We start from the raw sequence: 18,503 nt of genomic DNA on the forward strand, positions 1-18,503 counted from the left end.
ATGACATTTTGTCAAAATACTTAATAAACTGCATTGACACTATCATACTCTAATATTGTACTTCATTTCTTTCAGGGCAGCATTCCTGAATACCAATGCCGTATTAGCTGATTCATATTAATAATAATAGCATTTAAGAAATAAACATTATAAAATAAAATAAATCTCCCATTTTATTCTCCCAAGTCTTTTTTCCCTGAAATCTTTTAATATGTTAATCAAGTTATTCTCATAACATTTTTTGTATATTCTTGTATCTTGGCAATAGAGCACAATTGGCATGCTTTTATATGTGCAAATCATAATAAAATCTACTTTAAACAATTTTGTGAGAGTTTATTGTCTAGTATTGTTCTTTATATTTTTGGTTTGTTTTGCATTTGCCCTTTATATTTATATGGAATTGGGCCATATGTACTAGCATTAGAATTCCTGGGGAAGTGTTTCATGAAGGACAATGGCATCTAAAAACTGCTATTGAGATGTAAGCTGGCTCTCTTGCATATATACCAAAGCATAAATGTAATAGAGTGCTGGACATACAAGGAACAGAACAGGCTAGTTATAACCATTTATTGAATGTAATATACAACGCTGCTTGCTGTAGTGACCCGGAACAGGGCATTCTGCAGAACAAGTCTCCTTGGATATCAGCAATGGACTTACACTCTTGTAGTATCCATAACTTTTACCTTCCACATTGCCTCAGTATACACTCTAGGATCATTTAGAAACCTTCCCCTTCCTCTACTGTCATTGAGGCTATGAACACCATAGTACCTGGAATAATAACTATCAAATTACTACATAAAAGGGGTCTTTTGTTTGGAAAATAAATGGTAAAGGTAGTGTAGCTGAATGCATTAGAATATTATGCATTTTGAAATTATAAGTCATGGAAGGAGACAAATGAAATCTTTAAAATTATTAATATTTGTTTTGTTTCAGTTTTCTTTCCCTTTTTTTGAGGGGAATGGAGAGTATGAAGTTGGGTAACTAGGCAGGTTTGGATGGTGGGAATGTTGGTTGGAACAAATACATTCAAAATATAGGGTATGCTTCCCTGAGGCCTAGTTTCATGATATGAGAAGGCACAATACAAGCTTCCAAATGAGGGAAGCAACAAACAGTCCCACCTAGATATGATGCCTGTGAACCACAACAATGACCAGCAAGGGACGATTACCCTAAGGGTGAAGTAGTGGCAAATATATCTTGGAGGTAAGCAACAGCTCTCTAATCAGACTTAGGATTCATTCAAGAAGAGAGAAATCATGCCTGGTACTATAAATCTAGCCAAAAACACAGAGCTAGTGGAGTCAAGGATCTTGGAGGAGAACCTACAATCATCACTTTACTAAACAAACATAATCCCTAACTATACTCTAAATATTTGACCTTGTAACTACAGATAAGTTTAGTCCTCACTTCTTATCGTTAGTTCTCCCTTCTTTTTACAACAGATAGAGACCATCATAGAAAACCAGAACCAATAAAAATGCAGTGTAAAGCCTAGTCCCAGTGGACACATATACAAGACAACTCCCACACCTGAGGCTCAGAGAATATTGTGGAAGTGGTGGAGGAAAGATTGTAAGAGGCAGTGGATCGGGGAGTTTGTACTGAGACTGTCTCCTAATAATGTCAGAATCTACACCTATAAAGTCTCTCCAAAATGATTGGCTAAGTGTGAGCTGAACATGGACAACAATGACAGAAATTTCCACACGGACAGAGGAAAGACCACACAGCATCAACCCTTCACAAAGTCCTATAGACAATGAGAACATTCAGACTGGGAGAAATCATCTTCCCCAGGCAAGAGCCCCAAAATTGCTTATCCAATATCAAATGGTCATGCTTGAAAATGTACATATAAGCTATAGTATACAGATAGAGCAGGTTATATTTAGGAATATGTATGCATATATAAATATATACACAACAATACTTAGTGAAAAAGGAAGCCAAAAATTTGAAAGGGCATAAGAAAAGATATATTAGAGGGTTTAAAAGGAACAAAAGGAGTGGATAAATGATGTCTCAGAAATAAAATATAAAAAAGGATAGTATATGAAAAAATTAAATAAAAATATAACATTTAATAATTTGTTATAATTGCCCTTTAGGCTCTTGGACTTGAAAAATAGCTTTGTTTTTAGAATTCTTTTATGTGCTTCTTTATCTTCACAAATGCAAATATTTGCATCTTACATTTTATTTTCTCATTTTTAATTTTAAATTTAATTTACATGGTTCTAGGGATATAACATGTGTCAGTCACTCTACTACTGAGCTGCAAGTCTATTTATAGAGTACTTTATATTTAAATAGGAAGACTGTGAAGTTTTTCCCCTCACAATTAATCAAGAGGAAATTCTTCACATTCATACACATGAGCTGTGATGCTTGTAGTTGTTATAGACCTAATAAAGAGTGTAGAGGGAATAAGGAATTTTGAAGAATGAAATTACATTCCATTTTAGCACTGAGTAATCTAACAAGAAACATGTATATTCATCAGTAAATAAACTATATAAGCCATTTCATTATGGCCACATCTTGAGAACAATACCATACACAGGTTTTCCCTTACAACTTCAAATCTACTGAAGTTTATAAACAAAAACTATTATCACTATTTTCAATTACTTTTAAAGAGAGTAATTACAGTTTAGATTTTCTTGACGATGGTCTGAATTCTACTCAGGAAGTTCTTATTTAGAAACAAGTTACTGAGAGACTTTCCTAAATTTCCATCTGCCTGGCATGATACTAAGAGCTGCTATTACTGATGCGATGTGTTTCATAGACCATGAATGCTGCATGCCTCATTCTTACAAAGTGTTACTCAGCATTGACTGTTAATTTTCCTAGCCGTCAGAATTTTGCTATTTCACTAAAGTATATAATTGATATTCTCAAAACCTCCAAAAACCAAACTACTTTATATTGCCAAATTCCTTTCCTACCTGACTTTTTCAATTGACAATTCCTACCATATTTGAATTTCATTGGTAATTATTATTAACATTTAATATTCTATGGTGATATTTTATTTGTACTGAAATGTGATTTTATTTGTATGTTAATAAATAAAGTGGTCTGGGGGTCAGAGCTAATAGTAAGCCATAGCGGAGCTGGGCATTCATGGTGCACGCCTCTAATCCCAGCACTTAGTAGGCAGAGCTAGGTAGATCTCTGGGTGGTCAAGGATACAACCAGCATTGGAGACACACGCCTTTAATCTCAATACCAACCATAGAAGACCTGGAAGTCTGTACAGACAGGCAGTGATGAGGCAGTCATGTGGTTGGGTTTACATCCAATGAGAAGGCAGAACAGAAAGTCTATATAAAGACAAACACACAGGAAGTAGGTCTCTCTTGGCTGAAGAGGATCGCTGAAGCAGGAAGGGTAAGGCTCTTAGCTCTGACCCCTTGGGTTTTTGTCTTTACATTGGCTCTCTGTTTCTTATTTAATAAGATGGTTATTTCTACAATATTCTGCTGCTTTAAAAATTTTATGTATTTTGTAAATATGCACTAACATATTTCTTTGGTATATATTTAATTTCTTAATTTTATTTTTTTATAATGGTTCTCTGTAATTTTGACTTTTGCCTATATTTTTGTTGTTTGCCATTTTTTTATGGCTTGCAAAATACTGTGGTGATATATCGTGTACCCTAATAAACTTGCCTGAGGATCAGAGAACAGAGCTAGCCACTAGATTAAACATAGAGGTCAGGCAGTGGTGGCACACACCCTTAATCCTATCACTTGGGAGGCAGAAATCCTGTGGATCTCTGTGAGTTCAAGGTAACACTGGAAACAGAGCCTGGCAGTGGTGGCACACACCTTTAATCCCAGTACTGGGAAACACACAAGCCTTTAATCCCAGAAAGTGACATGGCTGGGCAGAGAAAGGTATATGAGGCATGAGGTAATAGGAAAAAGACAGTTCAGCTGAGACCATTTCAGGTGAGGACTCAGAGGCTTTCGGTCTGAGGATTCATGAAAACTGGCTGAGGAGTTGGTGAGATGAGGTTGGCTGTGGTTTGTTCTGTTTCTCTGATCTTTCTGCTTTCACCCTGATATCTGGCTCTGGGTTTTCTATTAAAAGACCATCTAAGATTTGAACAACAAAATACTTCTTCAGTGTGCTTTTTCTTTTTTATACACAAATGACTTCTTCTAACATGCCTCATTTTTATTCATTGAATTTTTGCCTCTAGAGAATTTTGTGGTGGTTGTTGGTTTTTGACTAACAACTAACACCTGGTCAAGACAATGAACGTCATTCAGTGGATGTGAGTAACTAGCTGGTATTCAATCTGTTAGAGGGTTTTACAGACTTTAGAAGTGTGAAGGAAGTACAAGGTGGAAAATATTCCTGCCTTTGAGCAAATTTGGAGATCGGTATGTCTGAAATAGACAGCTACCTGCCAGTATCACATTTTCTCTTATAGCTGTTGTTGGATAATAACTTCATTGATCCCAACTCTCAGTTATCCAAGAATTTCCCCTAACTGGCAAAACTCAAAGACACTTGTTTTCTGGCAAGAGAGTCTAGGAGATGTGGTTGCCAGATTTCATTTGAAATTTCAAGAAAGTTTTCAGAAGGGGAAGGTGTACATGACTTGACAGATTTCTACTTGAATATCTTGTTTTAATTTTCTTTTCCTATGCCTTAAAAACACAGCTATTGGACAGAATGTTCTTCTAAACTATTCTAAGTTTTGATACTCACTGGTAGGTCTCAACCATGTCAGAAATAAAATTTATACAAATGTACAGATTGCTAAGTATTTAAATTAAAGCTTACAAAGCTTTCTAAGTATGAAATCATGACAATAATAATGACTCCTTTTTTATTCTAGCAAAAGAAACTATATTGTGTTTTATGCAAATTACAAACTTAAGAGGCATTTCTTTGATATTTTTCTTGGAGAACCTTGTACTATATAATGCCCCATTACTCAATACTTCCTTCATTGCCTGCTTAATTTCAGTATTTAAAGAATGAAGGAAATGCCAAGTGTGCCTGGTCAGTGGTTTTGAGGACATGTAACCACATGGAATGCTCTCGTTCTTCTATGTAATTTATTTATTTTCTACTCACATTTGCATTAAGTAAATTATGCACTAAGAATAAAGTTAAAGTTGATAGGTCATCTCATTATTTTTCATGGTTAGCATCACCAATACCATGTTTGTAACTAAATTACAGAATCTAAATAGAATAATTTGTAGTACATTCATAAAGCTAGTATACAAGAGATGTCATTAAAAATTAGCCCTTGTTTGTCTTTAATGAGAACCTGACATTTGGAATGGCTATGTTCTCTGAGAATTATTGAATCATTGCAAGAAACAAAACTGGAAGGCTAAGTGAATCCAAATATATTTCAAGTTTTCCCTTGGGATAATAAACATTTCTGCAGTAGGATTTTCAGTAAGTAAAATGAGAAGAGGAAATGGCAAAAGATCATTTAACCCAGTCATATCGTCTAATGGCCATGAATATTGGACATCTACCAGGTCAGCTTTTGACAAAATACAAACCACCAAAATGGTATGAATCATTATCAAAAACACTTGTGTCCTTTTTACTGAATAAAAGTAACTATAAATGAAAGATCTAAAAGATTCACAAGGAAGCATACTTTTAAGGATGGAAGTTTAGCGAATTCATGAAATGAGGATGAACTAGAACCATGTCAATTTCTGATAATGATTTGCAAAATGGAGATACAATTCAATTTCTCAAGTTCACAATGACTAACGATTTCTTGAGAAGAAATTGAAAAGCTTAATTTCTGGTCTGATCATTAAACTTTAGAAAGAAATGATACTTCTGAACCATATCTGTTTACACTATGTGAAACTCAGCTGTGTCTTCATAGATTTCTCCTCAGGATATGCCAACAACTAAACTCTTTTGTCTAAAACACCAGAAAGTTTGCCTCTTCATTTCTCAATCTTCATTTAGAGCACTGTGGGTCTTGACCCCATAGGGATAGAATATCAGTTATCCTGCATGTCAGATATTTACATTATGATTCATAACAATAATAAAATTACAATTATGAAGTAGGAACAAAATAATTTTATGGTTGACGGTCACCACAAAATAAACTCTATTAAAGGACCACAGCGTTAGGAAGGTTGAGAACCACTGATATAGAGGAAGCTTCAGATTTCTGAAGAACAAGAGTAATTGGCAGTCATCACTTGAAGTGAATGTAATACGGTGGAAGAGTTAGGTTCTAGTAGCAGGAGGAGTGGAACAGGGGTTGAATTCCCTAATACCAATTTTGGCTGCACCTAGTTTGACTTGTAAATGCTTTTGCATTCAAGGAGCAAAATACAGTTGATAGAAAAACTTACTGGGGAGTCTCCCCAAAACAAATGAGTTGTTCTTGACAGCTCTAAGAGATGAAGACCGAACAGATTCAATCATGGAATGAAATACCTCATGTATAATGAAGAATTCTCATTACATATATGTGCATGTATATATATATATATATATATATATGTGTGTGTGTGTGTGTGTGTGTGTGTGTGTGTGTGTGTATCTATAATTTATTTGCTGCTTGAGATTAGTAAGACAATCTCACTGCCATCTATCTTAGTACTCCATAGCAAAAACTATTAATGGGTGTGCCAAAATCTTTTATTCAATGCACTTAGGAGTCTCAGAAATCCATGATTACATTAATCATAGATTCATTAACAATATCACCAAACTTATTTTTTTTAAAAAGAATTATCTGTGATTGTGACACATTATGTTATATAGTTATTTCCTCAAAAATCTCTTTCTTACTACTGAAACTCAGGTTTGATTCCAGGTATAATATAAGCATTTCATGATGGTGTAACGCTAATTCAATTATTAATATATAAATTACTTTATTTTCCAATTTGGCATTAAAGACGGGCAAGTTTTTTTTTTCCCCCCCCCCAGGGCTCTAGAGAAACAGTTTGCAATTATAGTAAAAGATGCATATGTGACTAGTAATGTCTAATTCTCATTTCCTCTAACCTAGATCACACCTTAAGTATGTCTAAGCAGTAGCTATACTGTGACCTTGTAACAGCATATTGGAAGATATAAATGAGCCCCCAAGATGAAACTTCATAGGTTAGGATGAAAAAAAATTGTTGTTGATCATGTTGAACAGTTGAGTTTAGATCTCTTTCCTCTGGCATTCTTAGACAGAGAAATGCTAGCTTTTCAGTTTAAACCAGAATTCATTTCCCATTACTTGAAATCGAGTTGACTTGCTGGTTTACTAAGTGTGCAGTGCATTTACTATTAAAGCGGGTAAAGTAAAATGCATTGTGTGTCTTTAAAAAACACACTGATCATTTATCTTCATCAAATATAATGATACTTAAAGTCCAAATATTCAAGATTGTAAGAATTAAAGAAAACCAATAATGGGGTAGAGAGTGACTATTACTAATAAAAGTATGAACATGTTCTTTTTGTGATCAAAGATGAACAGTGAAGTGGAAAGAGCATGTGAGAATAGCCTGGGGTGTAAAGTCTACCTTGAGTAATCTTACAATGTTCCTCTAATAATGTTTCTGTATCCTATTTCCTTTGCTAGGAATATGTCATACCATTATTTCTGTGAATTATGACCTATGTCTTGACCTTGTTTATAAGCCCCCCAGTCCAGAGCCTTTATCAAGGTTAAATTACCTTCTCCTATTTTGATTATCTCTGTGTGAATACTGGGATATAATACATTACACTTCAAAAATAATTTGGAATAATTGTAAAGGATACATGCCTATCATACCTGGGTGTGTGAGGCTGGCTTTGAACATGACTAGATATGAAGATTTAAGCATCAAAGTAAGATCTTCCACTTTTCTTATATATTTAACTCTTTAAGCACATTTTCTTTATTTCACATATTGCTTAATACTTAATGCTTCTGAACATTTTATTTGTATAGGTCTTTTGTCTGCATGTGATGCTGTGGTACAGTGGCTAAGGAAGTCAGAAGCAGGCATCAGATCCCCTGGAACAGTAGTTACAGATGACGATTAACCAGAATGTTGGTGTTGGGTATCCAACTTGGGTCCTCTGAAAGAGCAGCAAGTGTTCTTAACTGTGAGCCATAACTCGAGTCCCACTTTTTTCTAGTACACACTTTTTTCCTGTTACATTTAATATGTTCCCCATTTGAAACTTATTCAGGTATCAAAATGTTTTATTAAGTCAGTTTTCAGACTACATCTTCATTTTCCATGTAGAAGTAAAGAGATGTAATTCAAATGAAATGTACAATAATATACTGAGGAGAATATCTCTGGGAGATCTAGGTACAATTTGTTTGCAAAGAAGTTTAAAAAGAAAGCAATTTGGTAAGTATTATGGTAGATGTACAGTTCTTAAAGCATTAAAATGTTTGTTATCTCTGACTCAGAGGGTTGAGTTAAGTAAGCATGGGGGGGAGTTTGAAATGCATCTTGAAGTTCAATAGTTTGATCGATGCTCAGGAGGATTAGATCACACCTTAAAAAGTGTAGAGGGTTTGGAGGCAGGGAAGATGAAAGAAGAAAGAACCAAGTCTAAGTGAAGACAGGCAGCACAGCTGAAAAATAAACTATATACATATAGACATATGATATAAATATAGATGGAGAACGGGAATGAAACTATTTTCATATACAAGAAAACTGTGTTAAAGCTTCATATAGTAATACAGACTTCTTGACATTGTGAACCCCAGAAGCAACAATTAGGAACACATATAATTGACGACAAGTTTTATGTTTTAAAAATACTTACTAGTGTAGACAAGTTGGAAGCCTTCATCTGTCCCTTCCGCATCAGAATTAAACTCCAGCCAGAGCTGATTGGAAGTGCTGCTGAGCGTCAGTCCTCGCATAGATGCGCCCGTAAATGCACCCAGCAGATGAGTTGTTTTGTCTTTTCCATCATAAATCTGCAAGATATGTTTATAATTAAAATGTATGTGTGTCCCAAGTAGCCAGTTCCCAAGTATGTATGTGTATCTAGGAAGAGCAGGGGTTGGTTATCTGCATTGTCCCTAAGTGGGGGTTCATGAAGAATGACCAAATAAATAAGTTTCAAAATCAGAAAGTTAGAATTCACATGAATAATTCTTAAATTCAAAAAATTAGTAGAGTCAAAGAAACACTTAAACTATGGTGTAACTTTGTTTCCAAGGCAAGAATACCTTTTATGACATATAGTTTAAAAGTTTAGAATACCTACTTTAAAAGGAGTTTACAAAGTTGGTTGGTAGGAGTTTCGTTTATTTATTTTTTGTTTCCTTGTTTTGCTACTTTGTCAGTTAATCAAACACACCTTTCTCAGAACAGAACTAGTAAAAGTATGATTACCTCCAGTACAATTTTTTTATTTGCTTCATTTTTGATATTTTAAAAATGTTAAGTCAATGCTGTGCAGTGGTGGCACATACTTTTTTCCCCCAGAACTGTGGAGGCAGAGGCAAGCAGATTTGTGAGTTCTAGGCCAGTCTGGTCTACATAACAAGTTCCAAGACATCCAGCATTACATAGAGAAACTCTGTCTGGAAAAAATGAAAACAAACAAAGAAACAAACAACAACAACAACAACAACAACAACAACAACAACAAAAACCGTTTAGCAAAGGGCATGTAGTTCACAAATAGAATGTTTACCTACAATGCAAAAATTCCTGGATCAGTCCCAAGAACCAAACACATAAAACATAAAAAGAATACAATAAAAATAAGAATTTGAAAGTGTACTAAGTGATTACAAATGTTAAACAAGATAAATTGTGTGACAAAATTGATAAACCACATGTCTTCTATCATTTATGCTTTTGAAGGTTTGCCACATTGCACTTCTTGCTTCTCTCAGTGCTGAGATTATGAAAATATGGTCACAATGTAATATCTTATTAGATGCGATTAACTGTATACATTATCCTTGTGCTATGTTGGATTTAAAAACTAACATAATGTGGTAGTGTACATGAGAATGGCCAACACTGAGAGATCTGTTGGGGAAGAATTAGGAGGTATGGCCTTTTTGGAGGAGGTGTGTCATTGGCGGTGGGTTTTGAGTTTTCATAAGACTCACACAGTTTCCCTACCTCATCTCTCTGCCTCACAGTTATGGTGTGTCATGCCTGCCTGCCTACTGGCATGCTCCCTATTATAACTGCCATGGACTTACCCTCTGAAACTATGTGACAAATAAACTCTTCTATAATCTACCTTTGTTATAGTTTATAATCATGACAATAGAAAATTTACTATGACACCTTTGTAGTATATCATACAATTTTTAAAAATCTTGCATACAATTTTAATTTATAGTTATCATTTACTAGGTTTTAAAATTAAGGTAATTTTAAAAGGTATTGTAAAGTTTTGTTTACTGCTTCTGATTTAGTAAAAATAGCATAAGCCACCTTTTATGTCAAACACAAATGGCAGGGTAGGTGACATTGTCCTAAAAAAAGGACTTTGGCTAGGTAAACAAAAGGAATGTTTTGGGATAAACAAGCCTAAAGGTAGGCTTTTATTTATCAAGGAAGCAGATCTCCTAAAACAGTTTTTGTTTACCAGGACCATCCCTTAATGTGCCCCAAAGGTCAACTACTTTTGTGTAAGGCCATCTCGTTCTCAGCCAATATAAACAGCCTGAATGTCTTAAAGAGCCATCCTGCTGTCATGTAAAATCTGTTTGCTTTTCTACCTTGTTATCCTTCTCTCTGCCCCTCCGAGAGAGCCTTGGCAGTCTGAATCCCAGTAAATCTCTATCAACATCAACGTTTGGAGTACTCTAGCTTGGTAGTTTCATTGTGTCCTTGTTACAGCACCTTGGTAATCTGCAGTCTCAAGATTTTCTTCATATCTTAGAAATGCTCTGAAGATATGGAATCTTTGAATTTCCAGTGTCTATTTTTTTTTCCTCAAGCATAAGTGTCTCATTTTTCACACTCATCATAAACTATATTGTCATTTTCTCTTATAATGCTTATGGCTGCATCTTTCCTTTGTAACGTGGACCATCTTCTAATGCAATTTTGTTATCAACAACTAGGTTGTCTTCAGTGACTAGGGTCTTTTCATATCTTTTTTTGATATTTTAAATTTTAAAATAATTTGTGAAACTATTAAAGGCCTTTTTTTTATTTTGTGACAGGGAGTTTGCACCATTCCACCAGTTATACTCTTAAGATTCCTCACTAATTGGGAAATTATCTTCAAATTTAAATTTCTCTTTAATGTAGTCCTTCAACTTTAAACATGTTGCCTGTGTTAACTAAAGCTTGATCTTTATCTCAGCTACTGAACTTACTGAAGAATGAATTTTTTTCTTTATTTCTAGCTTATTGCAGTTTTAATATTTTTGTAAATTTTGTTTTGGGTCTTGCTTGTCTGATTTTTGTTTGTTTGTTTTGTTGAGACAGTGATTGACACATAGCTCACTGTGGAGATTAGGTTGGCCTCAAATTGCCACATATCTGCCTGCCATTGCCTACTGAGTGCTGGGAAAAATGTGTGCATCATTCAGCCTTCTTCAAGTTTTAAATATTCTTGTTGCAACCCTAGGCTTAAAGGCTATAAAGAAAACAAAGGCAGATTTTAATTTATATCTTATACAAATATAGCTTTTTACAATTTCCAGGGTCCATAACAAATTCTGTTCTAATCACATTAACCTAATCTTTTTTTCTACACAGAAATTTAGAATTCTGCTGTAGGAAGGACCTTTCTGCTCTCTGCACTTGTGACTGATGCTCTCTATAACCTTCTATGCACTCTGTATGCTCATACGGCTTATTTACATTTTAAATTTCCACAAAAGGGAACATGAGAAATAAGAAAGAGAAAATGAGGAAGAAGCCATCTGAAACTCAAACCAGTAGGGATGAATACCTGTGAATAAGTAACAGTTGTCTCTATTTATTATATTTTCTGTCAGTAACAAAGAATATAAAATATTGGTATTATATAGAAGGCTGTGTAGACACATCCCCTGAAATTATCAGGAGATAACTTGGACTCCCCAGGGGATTCCAATTCATACAAACAACTTTCTATGTTAGTTATCCGCAAGAGTCTATCTGTCTAAGCAAAACTAAATCAAGTATTGAGATTTATTCAGAAATGAATTTTGTTTGGTTGTTCAATTCTATAAAATTCAACTTTTCATTTCTTAAGGACACTGGTCATCAGGAGTAACTGATCCCTAAAGACATAGAGTTTATGGTAAAATATAACTCTTTTTGTCAGTTTTCAGTGTTCAATATTCTGTCTCCTACTGAATGTATTAATTTAATGATGCTGTGGACTATATAGCATAAATCCTATGGTTACAACCACACATTCACAATCAAACCATATTGCTCAGTGGTTCTATGGATCTTATTTGTGGAAATATTGTCAAGGTTGTCACAAATATTTTCAATATCATCTGCTTCTAAGCAATGTATAATTTAATTGTTATATAAAATATTAAAATATAAATAAATGTTTCTAAGATTAAACTAACTCTTTCTCATGTATATGAACTCTCAATTTGTCAGAAGCTCCAAATAAATGGTAAATAAAAGCTGAACACTTGGGCAGTGGGAATAAAAGGGCCAGAAGTTTAAGGCCAGACTGGGCTACATGATCCTGTTTGAAAACGTAAAACCAATTGACCAAGTAAAACTAAGCAACTAATTGACTTAAATGAAGACATAAAAAATATTTCTTGAGATTTATTTACAGATTGCCCGAATACTGTTTTCTAAGGTTGCGTTAATACTAAAAAAACCCAAAACACTTAATAATAGAATAATAGACAGTACCAGCCTTTACTTTATGTATTTTCATCATTTTTGCACATAACAATGTAATTGATAACCAAGTAACACAATACAACTTCAACTCTGTGTTGATATATACATAACTTTATAAAAATCATAAGACAGTATTACTAGAATGAAGAATTTTATTAAAATTTAGCTCATTATTGGCTGTCACAATACAGCAATATATTTTATTACTATAAACTATATTATATATTAGTTTTTCTAAAATTTAAGCAAGAAACATAGTTTCCTTTAAGAAAATAAACTTTATGACTTTTTTTTCCAAAAAATATTTTATAATATTATATTTGAGAAGGAAGTAAGGAAAAGAACAAATGTTTTTGGGAAAAGTGATCTTTTAGTTTTAGTTTCAGTTGAGAGTACTGAACAGTCACAAAACCCTTAAGCTACTGTTTATATAGGAATGTAGAATCAGAAGGCAGAAAGAAAATGGAGTGAAAATTTCATGGCATGAAACTTGATCAGGTACGAAACTGTAGCAGTATTCACACACCCATTAAACCAAAGCAAAAAGTAAATGTTTAATTAGAAAGGAGTTTTTAAAAGAGCTTTACAGTAATCAGGTGCTGCTGCTGAACTTGCAAATTGAAGTGTTCACATATATTTACATATATTTCTATGAAAACATATATTTCTATGAAAACATAATGACAATAAGAACACAAAGCTGGGCTGGTGAGATGGCTCGGAGGTTAAGAGCATTGACTGCTCTTTCAGAGGTCCTGAGTTCAACTCCCACAACCATATGTTGGCTCACAACCATCTATAATGGGATCTGATGCCCTTTTGGTGTGTAAGCAGAACACTGCATACATAATAAGTAAATCTTAAAAAAAAAAAACAAAACAAAACAAAGCAGTGCAACCAAAGACAAATTACTGTTAAATTAGAAATGAAGGCAAACACACAACTAAGAAAACAAACCAAAAGCTTTTCACACAAAAGCAAATTATTCAGTGATTAAATTACATCTGATCTGAAAGAACCAGATAGAACATTTCTTTCAGACTGTTACCCGTTGTATAGCTATTTTCAACAAAATCAAAGTCTTTGAGTATTTTATTCAGTACAGACTATTATTAAAAATAACAGTTTTTCTCACATTGTTTTGAGAAGTAATACCAGATGCATTGAGGATTGAATATCTCTGAAATTCTCTGTCCAGGATTTTGTTTAAAAATTTGAGTTCATTTGCTCATATCACACAAGAAATAATTAGACCTTGATCTGGTTCTGTTTCAATACTCAATCTAATCAGGGCCTGAAATCAGTCACTGTGGGCAGAACCTCTTCATACATCAGATCAACCCTCATTACGACAACCTGCTCAACATGCCTCAAACCTAGATACATTCAAAATTCAAAGACTTCCACCTTCATTCTGAAGGATTTAAAACATTAAAAAAAAAAAAAACATATATCTTCATGTATGCATGTCCACCATAATATGTCCACAAAGGTCAGAAGAGGGTGTCTGTTACTCTAGAACTAGTCACAGATAATTGTGAACAATCATGTGGTTCACAAACCTGTATCTTCTGCAAGAATAAAAGAATAAAAGAGTAAAAGTATTCTTAACCACCGAGCCATCTCTTTAGTCCCTACTTTTTTGTTGTTGTTTTTTTTTTTTTTTTTTTTTTTTTTTTTGTTTTCAAGACAGGGTATCTCTGTGTAGCTTTGGTGCCTGTCCTGGAGCTTGCTCTGTAGACCAGCCTGGCCTTGAACTCACAGAGATCTGCCTGCCTCTGCCTCCCGAGCGCTGGGATTAAAGGCTTGCGCCACCACCTCACAGCCAGCCCCTACTTTTAAGGATTTAGTACATAAGGTTTTATAGGAATCAAAAAGTCAAAAATAAATATAAATGAGCTAAATAAGTCAGACACACAACCTTGTATCACTCTTGTTTTCTTTTGCTGAAATTAGGATTTTCACTCTTGGTTATATTCTTTATTGAGTGATTTGGAAATATAAACACATTCTTCAAATATGGTGAATTAGTTGTCAAAGTTTGAATGTAAAAACAGAAGAATTTTTCTAGTTACCTTGAAAGTTTTCTATTCTAAATCTCATGTTTGTTCTAAAGATAATATAAAATACAATAGGGATTCAGTTTTGTTTGACTTCAGTTACTTAGCACAATTATATAAATATTATGTTTTTCAGTAAGAAAACTGGGGCACAATGAAGGATATAGTTTTCATGGACTTTAATGATAGAAAGGGTTAAACTTCCACTGAAACACACATGCTATATAACTGATTACAGTTTACTTCATTTTCCTGACAAAAGAAGTGAAAGCGCATAAGGTGTTCATGAGGTCTAATGTGGTTGCACTACAATGGCCTTTGGAGTGCTTCTGAATGAACAGATAACAAAAGATTGTTACTGAGTAGCAGGCAGTGTGGCAGATATATGTGATGAACCCAAGTGAACACTGTGTGAGGGAAAATGTTATACAACCAGATTTGAAATTTGGTGAGTATGTCCAAGTTACATCTAAATATAAGTTTTGTTTTTTTTTTTAAAGTAAATTGTGTTGTTTTAAGAAGTCTGACAAACTTTTCTGGAGAGGGACAGATAAATATTTAAGGCCTTTTGGGCCCTCAGTGTCCTTAGTACCTCTTGCTCAGTTTTGTTCTTGTAGCAAAAAAGCGGACAATATGTAAATGAGTGAACATGGCTTTCTTCCAACAATATTTTATTTACAAAACCAGATGTCAGCTAGAGTGATGGGACATGCTTATAGTCCAAGCTACTCAGGGCAGAAGGATCACTTGAACTCAAAAACTCAAGGCAAGACTAGGCAAACATAAGGAGACTCCAGACTCTTCATCTCTTTCAAAAAACAAACAACCAAATAAGACTATAGGTATCAAGCCCAATTTGGTGCTAGACTCTCATTTCTTATACCCGATTTCAGAGGAGTATAATACATACTTTGCAAAAGTAATAAAATATGCAGTGTCCATTAGTATAGATTCCATGTAACATCAATTCTTATAGAATAGTTTCATTGTTTTGACACATCTTTTTACATGTAAATTTTGATTACAATTGAAAATTCATCATGGTTAGAAATATATATATATATTATTTTAACAAGAGGTTAATGTGAAAATAGAACGTGGTTTTATTGCAACCTTATTATTCAGTAAGATACATGAGAATTGACTTTATCAAACAGTTTAGTCTTTAAATAATAAGAAAAAATATTTCCAAGGCATTTGATGCTACTTGTGGTATCATACTCAAGATACAGCCCCTTCATTAAGTAGTTAAGGCTGCTTAGTGAAGAAAACAGCAAGTGTGGCCAGACTTTGTGTGTAGTGCTTGCAATTTGCTGTGGAACTACTGTTCTGTGGCCAGTATCAAAGTGATATCATTGAATGTGGTTTTGGCCAAAGACAACATGATGAAGAATATTTGCTATGGGACTGTAAACACACAAAAAAATTGTCTAAGGAAAATTAGCCTTAAGGGTTCATTTTAGCAATCATAATGATGTTCAGTTTCTATGCTAGTTTTAGGAGGTTAGATTCATTATATATATAACCAGAAGAAATTAAACTAAGAAAATGCAGATCAGATTGGTCAAAATAACTGATAGACTGATTCATTAAGATCAAGTGATATCAGGTTTCTTCTTTGGTACAGGATTGAGACAGAGGGACTCTCATCATCCTTTTGTTTGAATCTGGCCTTTATGAGAAATTTAGAAGTTATCTCAAGTCTACATTTTCACAAAGTACCAGTGAATGACTTCCTTTCAGTGTGAAACATCAGCTTGCATGAATCCACTTGAATTTTTGCCCATTTTGTCAAGATTTCTTTAAGAAGCTTGTTTCCAAATGATGCTCTTAGAATTGTTATGTTATACTCTAAGAGCAGTAGTTTGTGATTAGGAAAGTATACTTTTCATTTTTCTTTTTAAAATAAGCTAGTGGTGAGTTTTAAATTGTAATATTTATCACAACCCAATTTGTAATGCACTTTTTTAGCTACATTTAATCAATAGCTATATTTAATAATCATCTGTATATTTTACCGCAAGCTTTCATGCTACTCCCAACTCTCATACATACAATAAATGAAATTTGAAAACCATACAGCATAGGTAACAGAGACAGTGGATAACTTTTATTCTTATACCTAAAATAATGTTCTTAATTAGGATTGGAGAGATGTCAGTTGTTGCTAAGGTATTTGACATTCAAGAATGAGGACCTGAGCTCAACAGCCACAAAATATCTGGAATGGTCATACACTGTAAACCCTAGTGCTAGACTCCTCAGAAAAAGTTAAAGCTTTTAGCTTTTTGCTTAGGCAGTCTACTGGTAGCTAAACTAAAGGTTCAGTAAGAGAGAGACACTGTCTTAATATATATTTATATATGTCTCTCTGTGTATATATACATGTATATACACACATATATAGTAGGTTTCTCTGCAGCTTTTTTCAGACATCCTATTGTTAGTTATTGGTCTCCTCAATCTGTCCTTGCATCTAACTTCCCATCCCTCATTCTAGTAAACCTGAGTTACTTTTCATAGAGGATATTATTCCTCCCTAAGTTGTAGATAGTCAAATAAAAAAACCCAGTGCCAGGCTTGTGAGACCTCCACTGGTCAAAGGTATTTCAGAGACCTTCTAAACCAATAGATGCTAGTGTCATTGCTCTTGGTCACCTGCCAGAGTTTGGTGGTAAGATGCTATTGCTGAAGACACCATATACAAATCAATCTGGTACTGACCAGGAAGTTTCCTTCCTACTGACTAGTTAGTTGTCATGGTACTGAAAGGATTCTCTGTAAGCTGCTGGGGGGAAATGCTATCACCAGTCTTATCCACCTGTGGACCCTCTGAGGAATAGCAGCTGTGGCAAGATAAATTCATTGTTGCTTGGGCAGTGGTAGCTCACATCTTTAAGCAGAGGTAGGGGGATCTCTGAATTTGAGGGCAGCCTGATCTACAGAGTGAATTCCAGGACAGCCAGTGCTAGACAGAGAAACCCTGTCTCGAACACCTGCCCCCCCCCCAAAAAAAAAAAAAGATTCATGGTTGCAATAGTAAGCCTATCTTGGGAGTAGCCAACTGCTTTCTGGTTGGATTTAGGACCTGTTCTGCAAGAGCCAATGCATTCCTCGTATTGCAAATATGCCCTTGAACCAATGTTTAGAAATCTACTGGCTCTATTATTGTTTTGTTAGATCAAACATCTCTCTAAATTGATGTCACTTTCCAGAGATTAGTGCAGCTGTCAGAGTCACCAGAGAAGTTTCCTGGTACAGTGTATGATGGTCAGCACAAAACATGTACATGTGAGTGTTCAGACACATGAGAAAGGAATGTATGTTATACATACTCCCGGAGACTCAGGGGATGTATTGATAGAGTGGGCAGAAAGATCGCAAGACCCAGAGGTCATGGAGTATCAGACAGAGACAGTGTCATCAGGACATGACAGGACCACTGCATTCATGAGCTCATAACACTTGTGGTGGCCTGAAGGAGACCTGCACAAGACCACACATTCAGATATGGGAGCTAGAGGGGTTCACAAGCCTCCAGGTCTAGCTGAGGAAATTGACAGTTGATGGTGTCTGGACTAGGGGGATTCGGTTTCTTTTA

The 18,503-nt window shown here is 34.6% G+C and overlaps 1 protein-coding gene across 6 annotated transcripts in view; it reads right to left on the reverse strand.

Moving 5' to 3' along the window:
• Csmd3 (CUB and Sushi multiple domains 3) overlaps positions 1–18,503 on the reverse strand; it is a 1,154,880-nt gene that overhangs the window by 299,638 nt on the left and 836,739 nt on the right. For all 6 annotated transcript variants that reach the window (XM_028867965.2, XM_028867960.2, XM_028867959.2 and 3 more), the window contains one exon: positions 8,818–8,974. In XM_028867965.2, the coding sequence (XP_028723798.1) occupies positions 8,818–8,974 (157 nt within the window). The remainder of the gene's footprint in view (positions 1–8,817; positions 8,975–18,503) is intronic.

This window comes from Peromyscus leucopus, chromosome 20 (assembly GCF_004664715.2).
Source record: "Peromyscus leucopus breed LL Stock chromosome 20, UCI_PerLeu_2.1, whole genome shotgun sequence".
NCBI classification, from domain to species: domain Eukaryota; kingdom Metazoa; phylum Chordata; class Mammalia; order Rodentia; family Cricetidae; genus Peromyscus; species Peromyscus leucopus.